The 19,100-nt window shown below is 43.4% G+C and overlaps 1 protein-coding gene across 2 annotated transcripts in view; it reads left to right on the top strand.

Moving 5' to 3' along the window:
* Positions 1-19,100, top strand: part of SACS (sacsin molecular chaperone) — a 75,290-nt gene that overhangs the window by 31,148 nt on the left and 25,042 nt on the right. Inside the window, exons 1-6 of one of the 2 annotated variants that reach the window (XM_068526321.1) lie at positions 6,515-6,658; positions 6,725-6,875; positions 12,782-12,869; positions 13,766-13,851; positions 16,320-16,431; positions 17,844-17,990. In XM_068526321.1, coding sequence (XP_068382422.1) covers positions 6,648-6,658; positions 6,725-6,875; positions 12,782-12,869; positions 13,766-13,851; positions 16,320-16,431; positions 17,844-17,990 — 595 coding nt within the window. In that variant the 5' untranslated portion in view covers positions 6,515-6,647. Of the gene's footprint in view, positions 1-6,514; positions 6,659-6,724; positions 6,876-12,781; positions 12,870-13,765; positions 13,852-16,319; positions 16,432-17,843; positions 17,991-19,100 lie in introns of those variants that run through there. The other variant, XM_068526320.1, reaches the window with a different exon arrangement.

Below are 19,100 nucleotides of genomic sequence, written 5' to 3'. Positions count from 1 at the left end.
AGCAGAATAGAGAGAAAGAAGTTTGTACCATACCAAGTCTAATTTGAGATAAACTCATGATTGTTCCATTTTCCTTGAACGCTGAGCTGAGCCTCAGTTACTTTCAATCACAAGAGTTCTAGCTGATACAACATTAGGACATTATCATTAACTAAATTCCAGACTTTATTTTTATTCACTAGTTATCCACTAGTATCATTTTCCATTCCAGGATCCAATCCAGAATACCATACTATATTTGCTGAGCTTTTAAAGAACACTATAAAATATGTCAAAGGCATTCAGGGATAAGATATCATAGTCAAATTATTATTATTAATCCTGCCCTTATCCAGGCTCTCAGGTTCCTTTTAATCACAGCAATATGAGATTTCAGTGCCAAATTCTTTGATGTTCTTTGTCAAAGTTATAAGCAAATATATACAATTACAAATAAAATCAAAGTTATTTAAAAAAAAAAAAAAGTTAAGGCACCGTGTCTCCATTGGCACAGAGAAGGGAAGTTCTTTCACTTGTTTGGCTTGTTGTATTGAACGTGGCTTGCCAGCTAAGCTCTGCCTTTCCGGTTGAAGCCCAGATCCTCCGTGCAAAGGATCACTCTGCATAAGGCCTTGATGGTGGAGTTGTGGGGTCCACGGGGGAAGTCATCTAGAAGGTGGGCACCAGGCTCGCAGCCATGGTGCCCTGTGAGGCATCAGGCTTCCCAGCGAAGGATACTTGGGGTGCATCTGAAGGAGGAGTGGACATCGGGGAAGGAAGGGGAATACAGGCAGAGACCACATGAGAGAGCTGGGGAGTTAATTTCATGAGGCTGCAGCAGAGCCCGGAGGGTAGGTGGGAGCGGGGGGAGAGTAAATTGGGGCGAGGGCGGGGAGTGAGAGATGAGCGTGACAAGTAGAACTTGAATGTCCTTCTAAGGAGTTTGTATTTCATTCTGTTCCTGTATGTACTTGAGGGCAAAGATGTCAGTTCCGACCATTCTGGAAAAAGACCTAGAGCATCTTAAGAAGACGGTTAAATAGACAAACCACTGGACTCACCAGAAAAGTCAAAGTAGTCACATTCACAAATGTTTGTGCCCAGAGGGACTCTACACACTGTGGTACAGGGAATGCCTTTGCCTTCGCATCAACTACAATGTTATTATTTTTAGATATGATTCGCATACCATAAAATTCACCTTTTAAAGGGTCCAACTCAGTGTTTTTAGGATATTCACCGGCAGTGGAGGCTGTGGCGGGCAGAGGGCAGGTGCTGGACGCCCCAGGAAAGCATGGAGACAAAACGAGTGGAAACCAGCAAGCCTGACTCAGGACGGTGGACTCCCCATGCTTCTTCAAGGTCAGGCGATCTGATGGAAAGCAGAAACGGGGGGAGGTTTATCAAACACAGAGGCAAGGAAGAGAAAGGGTGACCTCAGTCACCTGCCAGGCCCATAGGGCTCAGGTCCACCCAGCCAAGTAGGAACAGACCACCTTCTTTCCTTTCCTGTCTCAGGGCTTTGGCCTGTGTGGGCTCAATCGCAGCTGACTATTTGGGGGAACAAGGAGAGAGGAGAACCCCCCCCAACATCTTCCCTCTAGGAAGGCTCTGACCACCCGCCTTAGTGTGGGGTGGTGATAGCTTCAGTGAGGAGAAAACTGACCTTCGAATGAGGATTGAAGGTTGAATTTTTATGTAATGATTTTGGCTGAACTTATTCCAATCATAGAATTGAAAAAACTTAAAGTGACCTCAGGACTGCCATTATATTAGAGTGAGCAGAAAAATCATAGGATCTGCCCAAATTCCCATCCCAAGGCCAAGAAAGATTACTTGCACACAATATCACCCCTCCCCCATCCTTCAGAAAAATGTACCTTGATATGTTACTACACAACATCTTTTAAAATCTTATCAGTTGCACTGTTTTCTAATATTTCTGCAGATTATTTAAACATCATTTTGCCATGTAGATTAGAGCAATGCTGTAGGCTGATCCGGTGATCACGCACAAATCCCTACTATCTTGCTGTAACCTACTATGGAGGCTTGAAAAGCTAAATAAACCTGTGGAAACTCCATATCCAGAAAGTTCCAAAAAGCAAAACTTGAATTTGCCATGAGCCGGCAACTATTTACAGAGCATTTACATTGTAGTAGGTATTATATGTAACCTGTAGATGATTTAAAGTACACAGATGTGTGTAGGTTATATGCAGATATTATGCCCTTTTATATAAGGGACTTGAGCATCCAAGGATTTTGGAAACCATGGGGCTCCTGGAACCAATCCCCCTCCCTCCTGCTCCTCATACCGAGAGACAACTGTGTTCACTTTCCTTGCCTTCCTCGCAGCTATGGGGTGGCCATGTGATAAAGTTCTGGCTAATGAGAGAGAAATAGAAGTCTGCTGGGAAAATCCTTCTTTTCCCATAAAACAGACAGGACGGGTGTCTTCCCTTATCCTGGGACACAGACTTTTATGGTTGGCAGGGTGGCCTGAGAAGACTCTGAGAAGGTTGATTGGTGCTAAACTGTGATGAGCCTTGTATGCCACGCTGAATAACTTGACCCTGGATCCTACAAATTCTTGTAGGTTTTGGAGCAAAGAACTAAGTCAACAGTGGCCTCCCTGTCGTCAGATCCTATAGGCACTTCAGCTACTTGGCATTGCTGATGCCCTTCTTGAAGCTTTTAATCTCACGGATACGATTTTTCCCTTGGTTTTGTTCCTAGTTCAAGTCTTGTCTCCTTAAGTCACCCTCAGTTCTGCTGCCTGAGGAATCTTTGTAAAATGTAGCTATGATCGCCTAACCTGATTAAAATCTGAAAGGGGTTCCCCATCCCCTCCAGTCACTCCGTATGTGGCATAGAGACTTCATGACCGCGTGGTCATATTTTTTACGCTCCAGCACGAATTTTGCCCTCTGACCTTTTTGTAGGGAACTATTAGAAGTTCCTCAGCTTTATTGCTATTTTTGACTCCATAATTGGCAGGTGCTGTTTTCTCTCCCTTAGAGATCTTTTTCCTCTCCCTGTTTCGTTTATGGTTTTACTTATTCTTTAGGACTTCACTGAATGGCATGCCCACAATATCCTCATCTTTTTAATTCCAAGCTAAACAGCCTTGTGCTGACTCATGAAACAAAGGAATAATGATTTGTTATACTTTTGTCTTTGTATAATTGGAGAACATTTTCCAGAAGGGGCTAATTAATTGTTTCCCTCTGATCAAAGACATGCTATCAGGTGCATTCCAGTTTGTAAAATCACAAAGCATTGTTTCAGGGGAAGTTAACCTGAGCCTGGAACTATGCTTCTAAACTGCAGTGTGAGACTGCAAATGGACCAGAATAAAAATTTAAGAATTTTTACACTGGATTGGACTGGCATTTTGATGATTACCCTGGATAGGATTTTCAGTTACTAAAATGTGTCCACGTTAGGGGCTGGAAGATTTTCATCATCTAAGAGTGATGGGGAAGCTGGGGCCCATGCAATGCCAGATATGTCATCCAGGGAAAGAGAAAGAAAGCACCAGGGCAAGTTAAAACAGGGGTCATGAGAAGGAATAACATTGTTCTCTGCGTCCCGCTGAATCCAGCTTGTCCAATAGAACAGCTTCATTTGCCCGTCTCTATAACTGAAACAGGCTCAGAGGGTGGTCCCATGACCCCCTCCTATCTTACTGATTTGGACTCGTTCTAAATGAAAGGACTAAAGCTTTGACTTCTTGCTGTTCTGCATTTGATAATAGGTTCCTACAGAATGAATATAAGGCTCAGCTTAACATTTCTTAGAATACATTTTGCAAATTTCCTTCTTATCATACATAATGGTGACGTTTCATGAACCGATATTCAACAGTTACGAAGTTTGTGCACTTTTGAAAAATTAAAATACCCATACTTATTAAAAATTAGACTACCATACTTATTCATTGGGTTAAGTAGCCTAAGATATTTCTTCTCAATGGAAAGTTAGGCAGTTAATAGAAATGAGATTTACACAGTGATAAAAACATTGAAAAATACTATGTGTTCATGGTATAATTACCATCATATTAAAAACCCTTAAATTTATGGCCATGTATAAAATTGTTGTTTGTTATTAAGGTTGGTGTTAGAATTATGAATAATGTTTGAGTTTCCACTTTTCTGTATTTTCCAGATATTTATTCATTCCTTCTTTTCCCTCTCTCCTTCTTTTCCTCCCTCTCTTTCTTCCCTCCCTCCCTCAGTCCTTCCTTCCTTTCTTTGTATATATTTACTGAGCACCTATTCTGTGTTAGGACCTCCTCCAGGCCCCGGGAAGCCACCAGTAACAGGAGACACTAATTCCAAATCTGAGTTTGTGTCGGGTTGGGGCATGCATCAGAGAGAGAACTGGAAGAGGGGGAAGAATTAGGCAGCGACACCAAGTGCGGGTGAAAGAGGAGGGGAATGTGAGCTGCACCAGCTCTCTGCCCCCTTTGTAAGTTCTCTCTGGAGAAGCTCACCTTCCTGTGTTTCACCCAGGCCTCTGCTCACTGTCACTTCTTAGGAAGAAGTTCTGCGACCAGCCGAGTGCCTTTCCTGTCCCATCTTGCACAGCCCCAACGCCCTCCCCTCACTTAAACAGAACTGGCTGACCTCATAGCGTGAATTTATGTATCATTTGTCCACTTGTTTATTATTGTCTTCTTCCTCAAAATGTAAGCACGAGATAGGGACTCTGTTTTGTTCATTGCTGTATTCCTGCAATTTAGAAGTGTGTGCATCTAGGACACAGGAGAGGTTTAACAAATATCAACAGAGTGATTAAAAGAATGATTCCCTAATCTATATCCTTAGCTTTGACACCTCGCCTGAGTTCCAGATTTGCATGCCCCACGCTGACCAACCCTTTAAAGGATATCCTGAGTGTACTCTGAACTCCAGGTGTTCAAAGATTTTCGTCATCAGCCTCCTTCCCCAGCCAAATCTGCTTCACTTCTTGTGAAATCCTCTCCCTTCAGGTCACTTCTTTGTCTCTCGAGTCTTCACTCTGCACCTTTGTTCCTTTGCCACTACATCCTGTTTGCCTGGCTCCTTAAGGAAATCAGAGATCTGAGGGTTATCAAAGAATTGAGGTGTGAAAGATTTGTCCTGGCACTAATGCACTTGCTTGTATGGCCTCGTCTGATTGAAGAAGTGAACGTTCATCCGTTAGGGTTTTCTGGCCTGATCTTTATATTGAATTTGCGTGTTCTCCTGTAATTGATTGAACATGCTTACTTGTTCCAAGTAGGGAAAAACCTGCATGACTTATAGCAACTTCACTTTTAAATACGGTTGGAAGGAAGGAATGGAACAGCTGTAAGGGTGTTTTGTATCTTTATTACTGATAGTGAGTTCTGAGTAATATTTTCTGTGGAGGAGGGGGTAAAATTGAGAAACAGTATTTAATACCATTTTTGGGGTCAACACTAAAATTTAATTCTATTAAGGGTATTTAAACAAGAAGCACACACGTTTACCTGTTCACGACAGAGCCTTTGAGTTGCCTGAGTAGACGTTGCCTTTTTTTTTCCGCAATGTGTCTCTTCCACACCTCCGAGAGACGTTAGCCGGAAGAAAGGACTGACATGTTCTTAAGTGTCAACAAGCCACATACACTTTCAAATTACAAGGCAACGGTAGTCACTCTGGGGCGATTCCATCAACTCTGAGACTCCTGCTTCTGATTACAAGCTTGCAGGTGTGATGGGAAACGGGCCACAACAACAGAAGACAATATTGCCAAAATAAGTTGCATATGTTTTAACGCGTCATAGGATACGCTCGCGTGCATTCTCATCTATATCACTTTCCTGCTGGCAGTCCTCACTCCATCAGGAAACCGAATCGTCGATCCTCCTCTTGTACCTTAAAAACAAAGAGGAAACGAATCCGCGGAGACACTGTTCTGCGGCCGCCTCGTTCCCCGCTGGTGCCCGAGAGGCCACCGTCAACCTCATCTGGAGATGCTTCCAGAGACTCAAATCACTACGGCTGAAGGAGACGTAGGCCCTGCAGGTCTAGTTCTGCATGTCCTGGCACTTTTGAACTCGGTCAAGGAAAACACAAGTCCTCTGTAAACCTGCGTCCCCCGTTTCCAGCGAAGTGTTGCAGGCGGTCCCAGCCTGGCATTGTCGCAGACGGAGGGCGGGCGGGCGGGGGCGAGGCCTGAGGGAGGGACGGGGCCAGGCAGCTTCTCAACTACAGATCCGGGTAGGGTGGAGCCTGTAGGCGGGGCGAGTCCTGATGGGCGGGAAGGGGCCTGAGGGCGGGGCGGGGCCTGGTGGGTCCAGCGTCTCCTCAAGGAAAGGTGAGGGAGACGCGGGGCTTGACGGGAGGGGCATCTCCTCCGGAACGGTCCATGAGGGGCGGGGCCTTCGGAGGGGCGGGGCCTGGGGCCTGGGGCAGGGCCTGCGGGTGGGCCTTACGTGCAGGCCAGGCGTCTCCTCAGCTAACGGTCCGGGCGGGCGCGTGCCCGCGGGCGGCGCCTCCGGGGCCCTTGCGGCCGGGAGCGCGCCGGCGCCTCTGCCGGCCCCTCCTCGGCCGAGGCTTCCTCCAGCGGCTCCCTGTCGGCGGGCCGGGCCGGGAGGCGCGGGCTGCGGCGGGAGCATGGTGCGGGCGCGGCGGCGCCGGCGGTGAGGACACGTCATGGGCGACAGGTGAGCGCGGGTCGGCCCAGGGCGCGGCCCCACGTGGCGCCCGCTGAGGCCTTTGCCTTCACACAGGTGGCTCCGGGTGACCGTGCTGCCCGGCTGCGTGGGCTGCAGGACGATGGCGGTGCCCGCGTCCTGGACGGTGCGCGACGTGAAGCGGCGCCTCGCGGCCGAGACGGGCTTCCCCGCGTCGGAGCAGCGGCTGTGGCTCGGAGGCCGGCAGGTAGGGCGGGGACGGGGTCCCGGGGACGGGGCGGCTGGGGCGGGGGGCTTGGGGACGGGGCCTGGGGACGGCGGGCCCGGGGACGGGGCCCGGGGATGGGGCCTGGGGACCGGGGACGGGGGGGGCGGGCTGGGGACGCGGGCGGAGGACCGGGGGTTCCGGGGACGGAGACGGAGGACGGGGGGGCCGGGGACGGGGCCCGGGGATGGGGCCTGGGGACAGGGGACGCGGGGGCGGGCTGGGGACGGGGCCCGGGTGACGGGGGGGAGGACCGGGGGGTACCGGGGACGGAGGCGGAGGACGGGGAGTACCGGCGACGGGGTCTGGGGGGAGAGGCCGGGGATGGGGCGGCCGGGACGGGGGACCGGGCTCCCGCTCGCCCGGGAATGATCATGCCTGGTGGATACCGATCGAATGACGGGGCTGTGTGCCTGTCACTGCTGTGATTTCTGTCGATCTGCCGTTTCAGCATTGTTTCCCCCTCCCCCCTTTTGTCTGAATCTTCACTTCCTGAAATTAAGATACTTTTTTGATGGGCGTTTTAGCAAGAGGGTTTTTTTTTTTTTTGGTTTGCTTCTTCGGAGCCATCACCACTGAAGTGACTTCATCATTACTCATAGTTTTCTGATTTTGTTATGCATTTAACTGGAATCCTGGTCAGTACTTTCACCTTTTATGTCTTAGAAGTTTCTACCCATCTCTGAATCAGAGAAATTTAGGACTGAGAGGCTCTTCAGGCATACTTTAACATGGAAGCTGTTATTTTGAGGAGTAAATTTATATTAAAACTTGTAAGGTGCAAATGAATGATTTAACAGATCAAAACTTTGGAAAATAGGAGTATTTCATGTTACATATAACCTTTAAGACTGGTGGAAATAGTACCGTTTTCTTTAAGGAGGTGTTAAATGGAGACGTTTTACTAGAAATTAACTTCTTATTTTATCCTAGTAAATATCTTCACTTTTTAAGTGATAAAGAGGTAAAAAGGAGTTGAACCAGATACACAAGGACTGCTTGAGCCACCCAGGATGGCATTTCAAGTATTGGATTTCCTTACTACCCAGTACAAATACTGGGGACATGCTTGGTACCCGTGATTTTTAACCTCTCAGTGTAATCTTGGCCTCTGTGTGCCTGGGCGCACCCTCTGGTCTCTTGCCCACTTAGACAGATTTCAGGTTAACCTGTTCTTGTGTTCCTCCAGGCATCAGTCCTCCTTACTGCTTGGTTCCCCAGGGTCTTTGGTGTCAGACAGTGGCTTGATTCAGGGCTTTGGGCAGGACCGAGGAGGAAAGCTTATTATTCTTACCTCTTTATCTTTGTCCGCCCCAGTCTCTTGACCTTCCTGTGTACCCTCCCGGGTCCTATACCTACTTCTTTGGTTGCTCCTCTGGTTCTCCTTTGTCATCTTATCCCCTAGATGTGTCAGAGCCAAAGAGTCAGTTGGGGCTCTGTCTTGCTATTGGAAAGGTTTCTGGAGGTGTCTGCAAAGCACTGCTGTGGGATGGCGGACGCGGGCGTGGTGTGCAGCGTGTTTCGGATTGAGCGGGTGGGCGGCGGCGAGTCTAGTTAGGAAGCTTGTGCTAGTACGAGGGGTGAGCTTCCAGACTTCGATCGTGGAGTTGAAACTGAGAGGAAAGGATGCACAGCAGGCTTTGTAAAAGACAAAATTATGGTGGTTTGGTACCGGATGGGGGTGTGTATTTGTGCAGACCGAGGGAGGGGTGGTGGCGGTGGTGGATGTAGAATAAGGGAGAAGGCCCGGCCAAGGATGTTCACAGGCCTTGAGTCAGACCAGGAAAAGAATGCTCAGTTAGCAGAGATGAACAAGTTCGCAGGGATCCAAGTTTCAGTTCGCTTTTGCATATGTTTGAGCTGGTGGCAGGATATAAGCATCTAGGAAAATGCGTGAAGAGGTAGATGACCTAGATCCTGTTCCTGTATTACCAGCGGATAACAGAGGCCAAGTTAAGTAACATGTTGGAATCTGTTTTCCTGTTTCTGGTAGGAATGGGATAAAATGAATTCTAACCAGTTCTGAGGTCTCTGCTGTGTAAGAGTCTAGGGCATGATCGTCAACAGGCAGCTATGGATCTGGCGCTGAAGCTCAAGGCATAGCGGTCGGGGCTGGGGACATGATTTTGGGAAGCAGCTTGCTCAGTGCGTTTCTCCTTCTGCACCTTGGTGAGCTCACTGGGAATATGATTGACATTTGCTGAGCACTCAACTACGCTCCACACACTGTTCTGCTGGGGACTTTGCATGTATCGTCTCATTTACTACTCAGAACAGCCAGCCTCAGGAGATGGTTGTGACTAGTCCATTTTGCAGAAGAGCAAAGCTAAGATTCAGGGAGATAAAGTATCAAGTCAGGATTTGAACCCACATCTGTCTGATTCCAAAGTCTATGGACTTTTGACTATTCCACATCAGAGAGAACCTGTCAGGCTGTCAACTGGGAATAAGTAAAAGTTAAATGTAAAGTTCTTTAAAACAAAGAAGAGCTTAAACCATTAAAAGTGAACTTTGAACTCAAGGATGGAGCTCTCCTAGAAAACAGTCAGAGGGCACAGTTCTCTCCTGATGCAGAGGACGGGCTGTGACTTCTACGGAACTGGTGAACTTAGTGATGCTAACGCATGTCATCAAGAAGGGTCTCCTTTTTATAAGCGAATCTTTCACAGAGGTGGTTTCTCTCCCTTTTTATTCAGTGCTGCTCAGAACCTCTTAGATTTGAATCATTGGTGAGACTTCTGCATATTTTCAGGGTAAGCAGAAACAAAAGCTGCTGACACCTCGGTGTCACTCGCTGGTTCTGGTTGGTTTTGGACTTAGCGTTGGGCACTTACTTGCTCCTCAGTCTTTCCAGGTCACCTACCATCCTCTTCTCCTTGTCTCTCTTGCTTTTCCTGGTCTGGAAGAGGAATCTGTAAGTTCTTCTTCCTGTCCTGTGAAGAGAGTGAAGCTGTTCGTTAGAGCTGCATATCTTCCTGACCCTTTCTCCTCGAGCCAAATGTGTTTGAGCCTCAAACCCGGAGGTTTGAAGTATTGCTTACCTTTCCTGTCTTTTAGTTGATCGGAAACGTCCTGCCTATCAGCTCTTGAATCTTGAGAACCTCCTTGTGTTCTTGACAGCTGAAGAGAGGGGAAAGTGTTGGGAGATCCAGATTGCAGTTCATATTATACTATTTGCTTCACAATTTGGAGAGAGTTATTGTTTCCTAGTAAATGAAAGTGAGCGTCTCTGAGGTCCTCAAGGGAGGCTTAGGCTGGCCTGAACAGAGACCCGGTGTTCAAAGTATTTTGTCATCATTCTGTTTGAAACAAAATATGAAGACTGAAATGGACAACTTTTAAGGTTTCGTTGCCTCTGGAGATGAACACGACCAATGTCACTTTGCTTGGTTGAATGATTTAGGGTCCAAGGAGAGAGGCCCAAGCGGAACTCCCAAGTCTTGGCAGGCTCAGGGGGAGAAAGCAGGTAGCACTGTTGAGGTTATCTCTGCTGCTTGATTTCCCTTTGGGAGAATCACCGCCTTGATATGGGCCACTGATTACAATCTACCAAAAGCATTCAGTGTCAGACTCACACAGCAGTTAGGTGTGTTTTCACTGACAGGGTTCTACTCCATGTATTATTCTTCATTTTCAAGTCCTCTTTAAGACCTGGAGACATCTTCCTGTATTACAGATTTCCTTCCTTCCTCCCTTCCTGCTGTTCTTCTTTAAAAGTACCTTAGCTAACTGAATTGGACTACTAATCCTTGGTTTATGCATAGCTCTCTTTTAGTAATCAATTAATTAGTTAATTAATAATAGAATGAACAACCTTGATGACATCATCCAACTGGAGAACTAGAATGCTGTTGACAGTTTCCTTTCCCTCTGTTCTTTTCTTCCCCAGCCTGTATGCCTGTCTCTTTTGCCTTACCTCTTCGTGTTTTTTATTCTGGTGCCTTTTTATAGTTGTTTCAATAGTTTTATCATAAGTGTGTGTGTGTGTGTGGATACCTGTGTTTGTCTGTGTGTATGGATGTGTGTGTATAAGCTAAACAATATACTGTTTACTTTTAGTTGTTTATGAACTTTACAAGAAGCTTATTATGCTATATGTAGCAACTTGGATTTAGCTTTTTTCACTCAATATTATGTTATGAATATTCACCCCAATTTATGTACAGTTTAGTTAAGTCATTTTCATTGCTGTATAATATTCCACTGTATGAATATGTCATAGGATTTGGGTTGTTTCTGAATTTTTGTTGTTAACAACAGTACTGTTGTGATTATCTTTCTCCTGTGCACAGAGGTTTTTTTTACAGGCTTGCCTTAAGATTCAGTGGGAACATGTATATGAAAGTGCTTTATAAACTGGGAGCTGTAACAACTGTTAACAACCGTGTTCAGATTTGTATTTTAGAAATGGGGACTAGAATGAAGATGATGTACAGAAAGTAAGGAGACCAGATGGGAGATGGTTATAAAAATCCAACAGAAGTTGAGAGTCTGAACAATTGGAAGTGGAGAAGACCGAGTTAGATGTGAGAGGAACTGGGAATGGACACGCTGGTGCCACTGTCGGTGGAGGAGGGCCGCTGAAGCTGCCTTTTGGCAGGCCGAGCTCTGGGAGCCTGGAGGGCAGCCGGGTGAGGTGGGGGGTGGACAATGGAGATGGTGGAGTCGTGGTATGGAGAGCTCTGTCCTTAAGCACCTGTCCTCCCTGTCAAGGAAGAGTCAGTGACAGGTAGTTCTCACCTCTTCCACCAGAGGTGAGAGCTGGGGTAGTGTTTGCAGACTGTTGCCTGTGAGTCACTCCTCGGTAACATGAGTGGGCTGCTGGGGAGAAGTGGATCTGGCAGTTTTTCAGAAAAGCCGTCCATCACCTGCCCCTGTGGGTCATGATCACACTTGTACCCTGCCTTTGTGGGAAACAGAGCAGTCACCGAAAGGAAAACGAATACTGAGGCATTTTTCAGGAAAGCCAGTTGGGGAAATCATAGACCAAAGCAGCTTCAGAGGTTGGAGTCCTCACTTGTCTCTTCCTTTCACATCATAGCTTTTTTATAACAACGTCTATAAGCAGTTTACCAAAGTGTATTTCTAGGAACAGTATCTTACAAGATGCTCTTCAAAATAAATGAAAAAAAAATTACTGCTAAGATTTGTGAAATACCACATAGTATAATCCTTTGAAAGAAGGTTACCATAATATTAATATGTTGAATGCCCTAAAAACCAAATTATTCCAACAAATTAAAGCTTTTTTTTTTTTTTTTTTTGGTCCTCTAATATCTGTCGAATCCCATGGAGCTCTGTTCTGAGTAATACTCTCTGGAAATGCTGATCAAAATAATGATTTTGTTTATGTTGATAATCCTGATTCACCATAAAATTTTAAAAATTATTTTAAAGCAGAATCTGTATATCTCTATCTATTTGTAATTATTTAAGGAAGAAGCATTTACATTTTTAACTAAAATTTTTGACTAAATTTTTGTTCTTTGGAATATTCACTTCTCCAGAACAACTTATTTCCTTATATGAACACTTAACAAACAATATTTCTTTTTTTTTTGTTATGCATATACATAAATCCACTCTTTTTTAGATTCTTTTCCCATATAGGCCACTATAGAGTATTGAGTAGAGTTCCCTGTTCTATACAGTAGGTCTTTATTAATTATCTATTTTATATATAGTAGTGTGTACGTGTCAATCCCAATCTCCCAATTTATCCCTCCCCCGTTTCCCCCCTGGTAATCATAGGTTTGTTTTCTACATCTGTGACTCTATTTCTGTTTTGTAAAACAAACATTTCTTAGGTGAAAAAAAATGAGGTAAAGTTTTGAACTTGCAGAATTAAGAACTATATTGCTTTTCATAATTTTATTTTCTTTTTTCAGTTATCTGACTGGATCAGGATTGGAGATCTGACTTCCCAAAATTGTCATCTTTTTGTAAACCTTCAATCAAAAGGCTTAAAAGGGGGAGGTATAACATTGACTTTACCAGGAGTAAATTCCATTTTTAGTCGCATAAAGATTATGTTTTAAAAATAAAAAGAATGTACATAACATTTGGATGTGATGAGGGGATGTCAGGGCCAGAGGAACACAGGTGTGGGTGGAGCCAGTGAGCTGTAAGGGTGCATGGGTGGAATAGTCTGCGGGCAGGGTCCTGTGGATGCTTGGTTGTGGTGGGTAGTTGTACTAAAATGATGCAGATAAATTCATAGTGATGATTCTGTCTTAAGCACAGATTTCTTTTTTACTTATAAACAGAGGTATTTTTATTCTGTGCATCTGAGAAATTATTTCCCTTCCCCCATGCTCCCTACGCTTTGCTGTCACCTATCTGAAGGTGACCTGGTTGGTCAGTTCTGAGAATCTCCAGTTTAGGAGAGACTTAGGGTATTTGAACTGGGCAGCCATTGAGACATTGTGCCGTATTTCAAAACACTCAGGACGTTGGTTGTGTTTGCGACTATTAAGGATGTCATAACAGGCACCACAATCTCTGGCTTATTACTTAGTGGCAAAGCACCCACAAAATAGCGCCATTTATTTCCTTTGCTTTGGAAAAGAGCAACACCCCGCCATGCTCTTTATTTTTGAATTAATAACCTTATGTGACATTTGGTATATGTTTGAACATTTTTAAAAAACCTAATTTGTAGTTTAATTAAAAATCTTGAGATTTGATAAAATTGAATCTGCTTTGCTTTGTACTGAATCTGTTTAGTCAGGTAGCCCTCGTACCAGAGGGCTGCAGTGAAGTGTGTGAAGTCAGAACTTGCACAACTTCACTGTGTCTCAGAACCAAATAACACGTTGATAATAGGCCAGAGGACTGGACTTTCTTCTAAAGTGTTTTACACGTGTTCTCAGGTCGATTTGGTCAAACAACGCCCCCACTTGTTGATTTCCTCAAGGACATTTTAAGAAGATATCCAGAAGGAGGACAGATTCTTAAGGTGAGGTATGGGTGTGTGCATGTGTGCATTTACATTGATAAAAATGAGACGGAATAGTATTACTTACAAGTCCTGTTAGTATTTACATTTTAGAATTTTGTCTAGATTTGAATGGCTGTGTCTGTTTCCCTCTGCACCTGCAGTGTATACGCTGGATGGGATGGCTTGAGGTGCAGTCCATGTAAATATGTGAGGTTTCAGAGGCAAAGGAACCCCCTAAGCTGCAGTGTGCTGTAGTCATGCAGTGTTGCTCTAGGAACATTTATTTGGTAATTTTATGTAATTATGTAGTGTAATTTTATGAATTTTATGTAAAACATTGTGCAGGGGCATTACAAACCAACCAGCCGACCAAATAAAATAAGACAAAACCCACATTCAGAGGCCATGAACCCATACCTGTTTGACTCCCCTAGATTTAGAAGTTTGCTTTTTGGGAGAGTTTATTTAAAAGGATAATTGTTTTAGTTAAGTATTTCTATTTACGATATATTCTTTTAGTTTGAATACACTCATTAAAAAAACAAACTGAACAATCATAAAAGAATGCAAATGGAAGATACTGCAAAAGTTAGATTTTGTGTTTAAGCTTAATAAGAAACTTCCTTAATTAAGTGTAAAAGTAGATCAATTATTATGCATTTTCCTCTAATTATTTAGTTGTTATTGTGTTCAATATCTTAGCTCTTATTATATTTTCTAGTTTAGATGGTAAAATTTTAGAGAATAAGCACTAGGTCAGTTTAGCTTACCTTAAGTATTAGTCATACTCAGGCAGGCGCTGATTGAGGAGTGCTGTACCCTAGGGAGTTTACTAATGATGAGGCACTGGGGCAGCTTAAGTCCATCTTTGAGAGCAGGCACCAGTGGCCCACAGAAGGCTAATTTGAAAGCCATTTTCATATTGAGATATTAGGAAAGTGAAGGTGGGAAGAGTGTCATTATTGGGTTATGGGGGTAGAGAGAGGTGAACAGAATAAATTTAAGATAGGATTTAGTAGGGCCTCATCAATTCAAAAATGAGTGGTAGAGATCCTGTTGGCAAACAAGGCAGTGGTCGTGAGCGAGGTCTTTGTACATTCTTAGGGTTAGCAAGCGCTGATGTGTAGTCCTTCCGCTTTGCTTATTGTGTGGATTTGTGTGCCAGACAACTCAGTATGATTTCTGTCCCTTGGCTATTTTAGTAGAATTCTACCATTTTAGATGTAATAGGAATCTTAGGATTACCTAGACTTAGGCCACCACCTTGTGTGATGTTTGCTGAAATAGATCCAGAGAAATTTTAGTGACTAGCTCAAGATCTTATGCAAATGGGCACATTTATTGCCTCTTCTTCTCAGAATCAGTTTGAAAGAGATCCCCTGAGAAGAAGGGCCCCATAGTATTTTTTGTTCAACTTGAGACTGATAGTTGGAATCTGGGACTTGGGATGTTATCTTGTTTTCTTCATCTCTGTTGCCTAAAACACACATAAGTCTCAAGTAGCCATCCAGATGAAAGCAAGATCCAGCCTCTAAAGTGCTATCATTCTGTAAGTTAAACTTGCATTTTGCTACCTATTTAACTTTTATTTCTACCTTTAATATTATTTTATATTATACCCTAATGTAAATAAGATTGCTAATTTTTAGGGATTCTACTAGACTAAATAGGGTGGGAGTGGGTCTTAAAAATCCCATGAGAAATAGGAAGTTGTGTAAACAGGAAGACTTTGTAGCTGATGAGGAGGTAGATAAAGGCGTGGTCACGTGTTCGTGTTTGGGGTTGAACGGCATGTGGGATAAGTGTCCCCAGCCTTCTGGTGTGCACGGGGTGAACTAACCACCCACCTGATGTCACAACCAGCTCTCATTTGCACACTGTTCCCGCACTCAGTCTGATGCTTATCTTGTTGCATGCAGGCGGTGTGCTGTGTCACCCGCTCTGATGAAGGCTTTGCTGTCGGCATGGCTGTAGTGTCAGTGTACGCCCTCTGCAGTTCCTGCCCATCCCTGCCACCCCCACCCCCGTTAGTGATTCCAGGGTGCTGGGAAAGTAAAAAATAGTGCCCCCCAAAGTTAGAGGTTCATGAGTGTGCTAATACAGGGTGGATTATTCTGTGTCTAAAGACCCATCCATTTAAAATATAACCCCTTGATTTGGTTTGGTCTAATTCAGAGCTCATCCAGGAGATTGTCACCTGTTCTTTACGTTAGACTACACTAGGTCGAACTCTACTAAAATATCCAAGGGAGAAAAATTATACTGAGTTTGCTGGCACACAGATCTACACAATGAGCAACGTGGAAGGACTACACATCAGCGCTTGCTAACTGTAAGAATGTACAAAGACCTCGCTCATGATGCAAATAGTGGGTTTCCTTTACTTATGTGTAATTACTTTTTAAATATTGTAAGTAAATACAAAGATGGGCAGTAGATTACTGTTTTATTAAATATTATTATTTTTTGGTGTATTTCTTGACTAGGAATTAATTCAGAATGCAGAAGATGCTGGGGCCACAGAAGTTAAATTTTTATATGATGAAACTCAGTATGGAACAGAGACTCTTTGGTCAAAAGATATGGCACAATATCAGGGTAAGACTCAATAATTAGTTACGGACAAGTTTTATTTTATGTACTAACAGGTGAGTTTTAGTGATTTACAATTCAGTGTTTAATGAACAGTCAAGTTACCACCTGTCCTTCACTTCTTGGCGTATTTAACTCCAAGAGATGTTTTTCTCTGCTTTTTGTGGGCAGATGTCTCTGCTAGTTGGTATTTTTACAGAGTGAAGAATAAAAATCTTGAAACTCAGAGTAATAAGCAATGTAAATACATAAACCTCTTATTCTGTTCAGTCAACTTGTGAGCATTTATATCATTAGCGAGACAAATAGAACACTTCTCTGCATTTGGAAAGAAGTTAGAGGCTGTGGCTTTATGTATTACTTTGTGCTTTGAGAGTGCCCTTGAATTATTTTGAAGTAGGGTGAGAAGGAAGATTGAAGGAGAGAAGTGAGTAAGGAAAATGAAAGTAAAGACAGTAAGAAATGATAACCAACGTAAGGACTCCGAAGTCCTGCGCTTTGAAGTGCTGTGTTGAAAAGAATATGCATAACTTTTAGTGCAGCTTTAAAGTCAGTAGGGTGATTGTGAATGACTGTGTGTGGTAGAAAGTCATTGAAAAAAGGGAGGATCAGTTCAGACTCTCCTGGACATATTCTTAAGGGGATGTAAGTCATATATATATATATTTTTTTTTTTTAAAAGACCACTCTTTATTTATTTATTTATTTATAAACTTTTGGGTTTTATTTATTTATTTATTTATGGCTGTGTTGGGTCTTCGTTTCTGTGCGAGGGCTTTCTCTAGTTGCAGCAAGTGGGGGCCACTCTTCATCGCGGTGCGCTGGCCTCTCTTGTTGCGGGGCACAGGCTCCAGACGCGCAAGCTCAGTAACTGTGGCTCACGGGCCTAGTTGCTCCGCGGCATGTGGGATCTTCCCAGACCAGGGCTCGAACCCGTGTCCCCTGCATTGGCAGGCAGATTCTCAACCACTGCGCCACCAGGGGGAAGCCCGAGAAGGGTTATTTTTCACCCTATGAAATAATATATTAACAAGGTTTCTTTGGTCTTCTTATACATTTACAGGTAATTCCATTCACAAAAATAAATATTCTATTTAGGAACAAATTTAAAAGTAGTACACTGTGATTAATTTTCTTCTTTGCCCTGTGTTTTGAGTATCTAAGTACCATAAGTTTTCCTTTTTGGATTTTTGGTCAACAATACTATATTTCCTCTGCTGGTAATTTTTACCATTAATTTGTAATTTCTGTTTTTAATGTGAAAGCAACCAAACTGTAATGCTGGATCAGTCACTCCATTCAGTTCTTTCCATCTTCCCATCAAATAAGCAATGTTATGTAGAGGAAGTTATTGTAAGAGAAGTGATCACCCAGGCTCCCTTCTTTCTCAACACATGCGTGTGCCTCCTGATGCCCAGGGCCCGCTCTCTACGTGCACAACAACGCGGTGTTCACCCCGGAGGACTGGCACGGCATTCAGGAAATAGCACGGAGCAGGAAGAAGGACGACCCTCTGAAGGTTGGAAGATTCGGAATTGGGTTTAATTCTGTCTATCATATAACAGGTATGGTGTTTGGCTTTTCAGTCTTGAGACTGACAATTATTTTAGCCTATATTTTGTACTTTATTGGGTTAACTTCAGAGATGATACTGTTTAAAAGGCATTTTTCCCGAATTCTTGTCAGTGGCAAGAAGTATATCAATGAAATATCAGTGCGTCTTGTGTTTTCTCAAGTTACCATGGTAACTATACCAAATCTTCATCATGTGATGCAAAAGTTAATGCCATCATTTCCGGTGGAATCAGTGTAGTATATTAAGTCATTTTATGTGAGGTTTGAGATTTTACGTGAGCTGTTGAAAGCCTACACAAAATTGTTACTCTAAAAACTTTTACACTGCAAATCTTTAAGAGTCAGGCAAACCGATTTTCACAGATTTTCTTGTACATAGGTTTAAATAACAGGAAGAAGAAAGTATAATATCCAGTGGTATTGAATAACTGACAAGGAGAGGACCTTTGAAATGACTCTGGTTTCTCACTTTCTTCATAAAAATTTTACTCTCTTTAAACTTACGAGTATTTTAACCATTACTTTGAAATCATGCTTGGAATCTAGAAAGAATATGAGGTTTCTGATTCATGGTTATAGTAGGAAATACTTGAAACTCTTAGGGTAGACACCTCTAAGGGTATATGGCTGTTCTTCCAGAATCAGAGCTCTTAGTATTTACTGTAGTTTTGTGATAAAACTTTTTTATGAAATTAGCACTTGTTATCGTTTAAGTTTGAAACCATTTGTGCATTTTGAACTTGCAGGAGAAGGAGGGTTGAGCTGGCAGAGCTGTAGCTGTAGCTAGAGTGGCATATAATTTATTGCCCAAACTGGGACACTGCTGAGAGTGAAAGAGGTGGTATTATTCTCAGACACTGGCCTGAATTGGGACTGCCCTGGGCAAGTGGGATATAGGGTCACCATCACTATGGCCCACTTTTATTTACTAAGCCTATTTTTTAAATTGCATTTACATTATTACAATATATTGTATGATATTGTGTTAAGTAATATTAGTTATGTGTTATATAATAACACTGATGAAATCATAATATTATATAACAATTATACAAATATTAATATTCATGTGTTCAACTATTTGTGAGTTACTCCTCACA

This window comes from Eschrichtius robustus, chromosome 18, assembly GCF_028021215.1.
Source record: "Eschrichtius robustus isolate mEscRob2 chromosome 18, mEscRob2.pri, whole genome shotgun sequence".
NCBI lineage: Eukaryota > Metazoa > Chordata > Mammalia > Artiodactyla > Eschrichtiidae > Eschrichtius > Eschrichtius robustus.
Note: the sequence above shows the minus strand (reverse complement) of the source record. Positions and strands in the feature narration are given on the sequence as shown.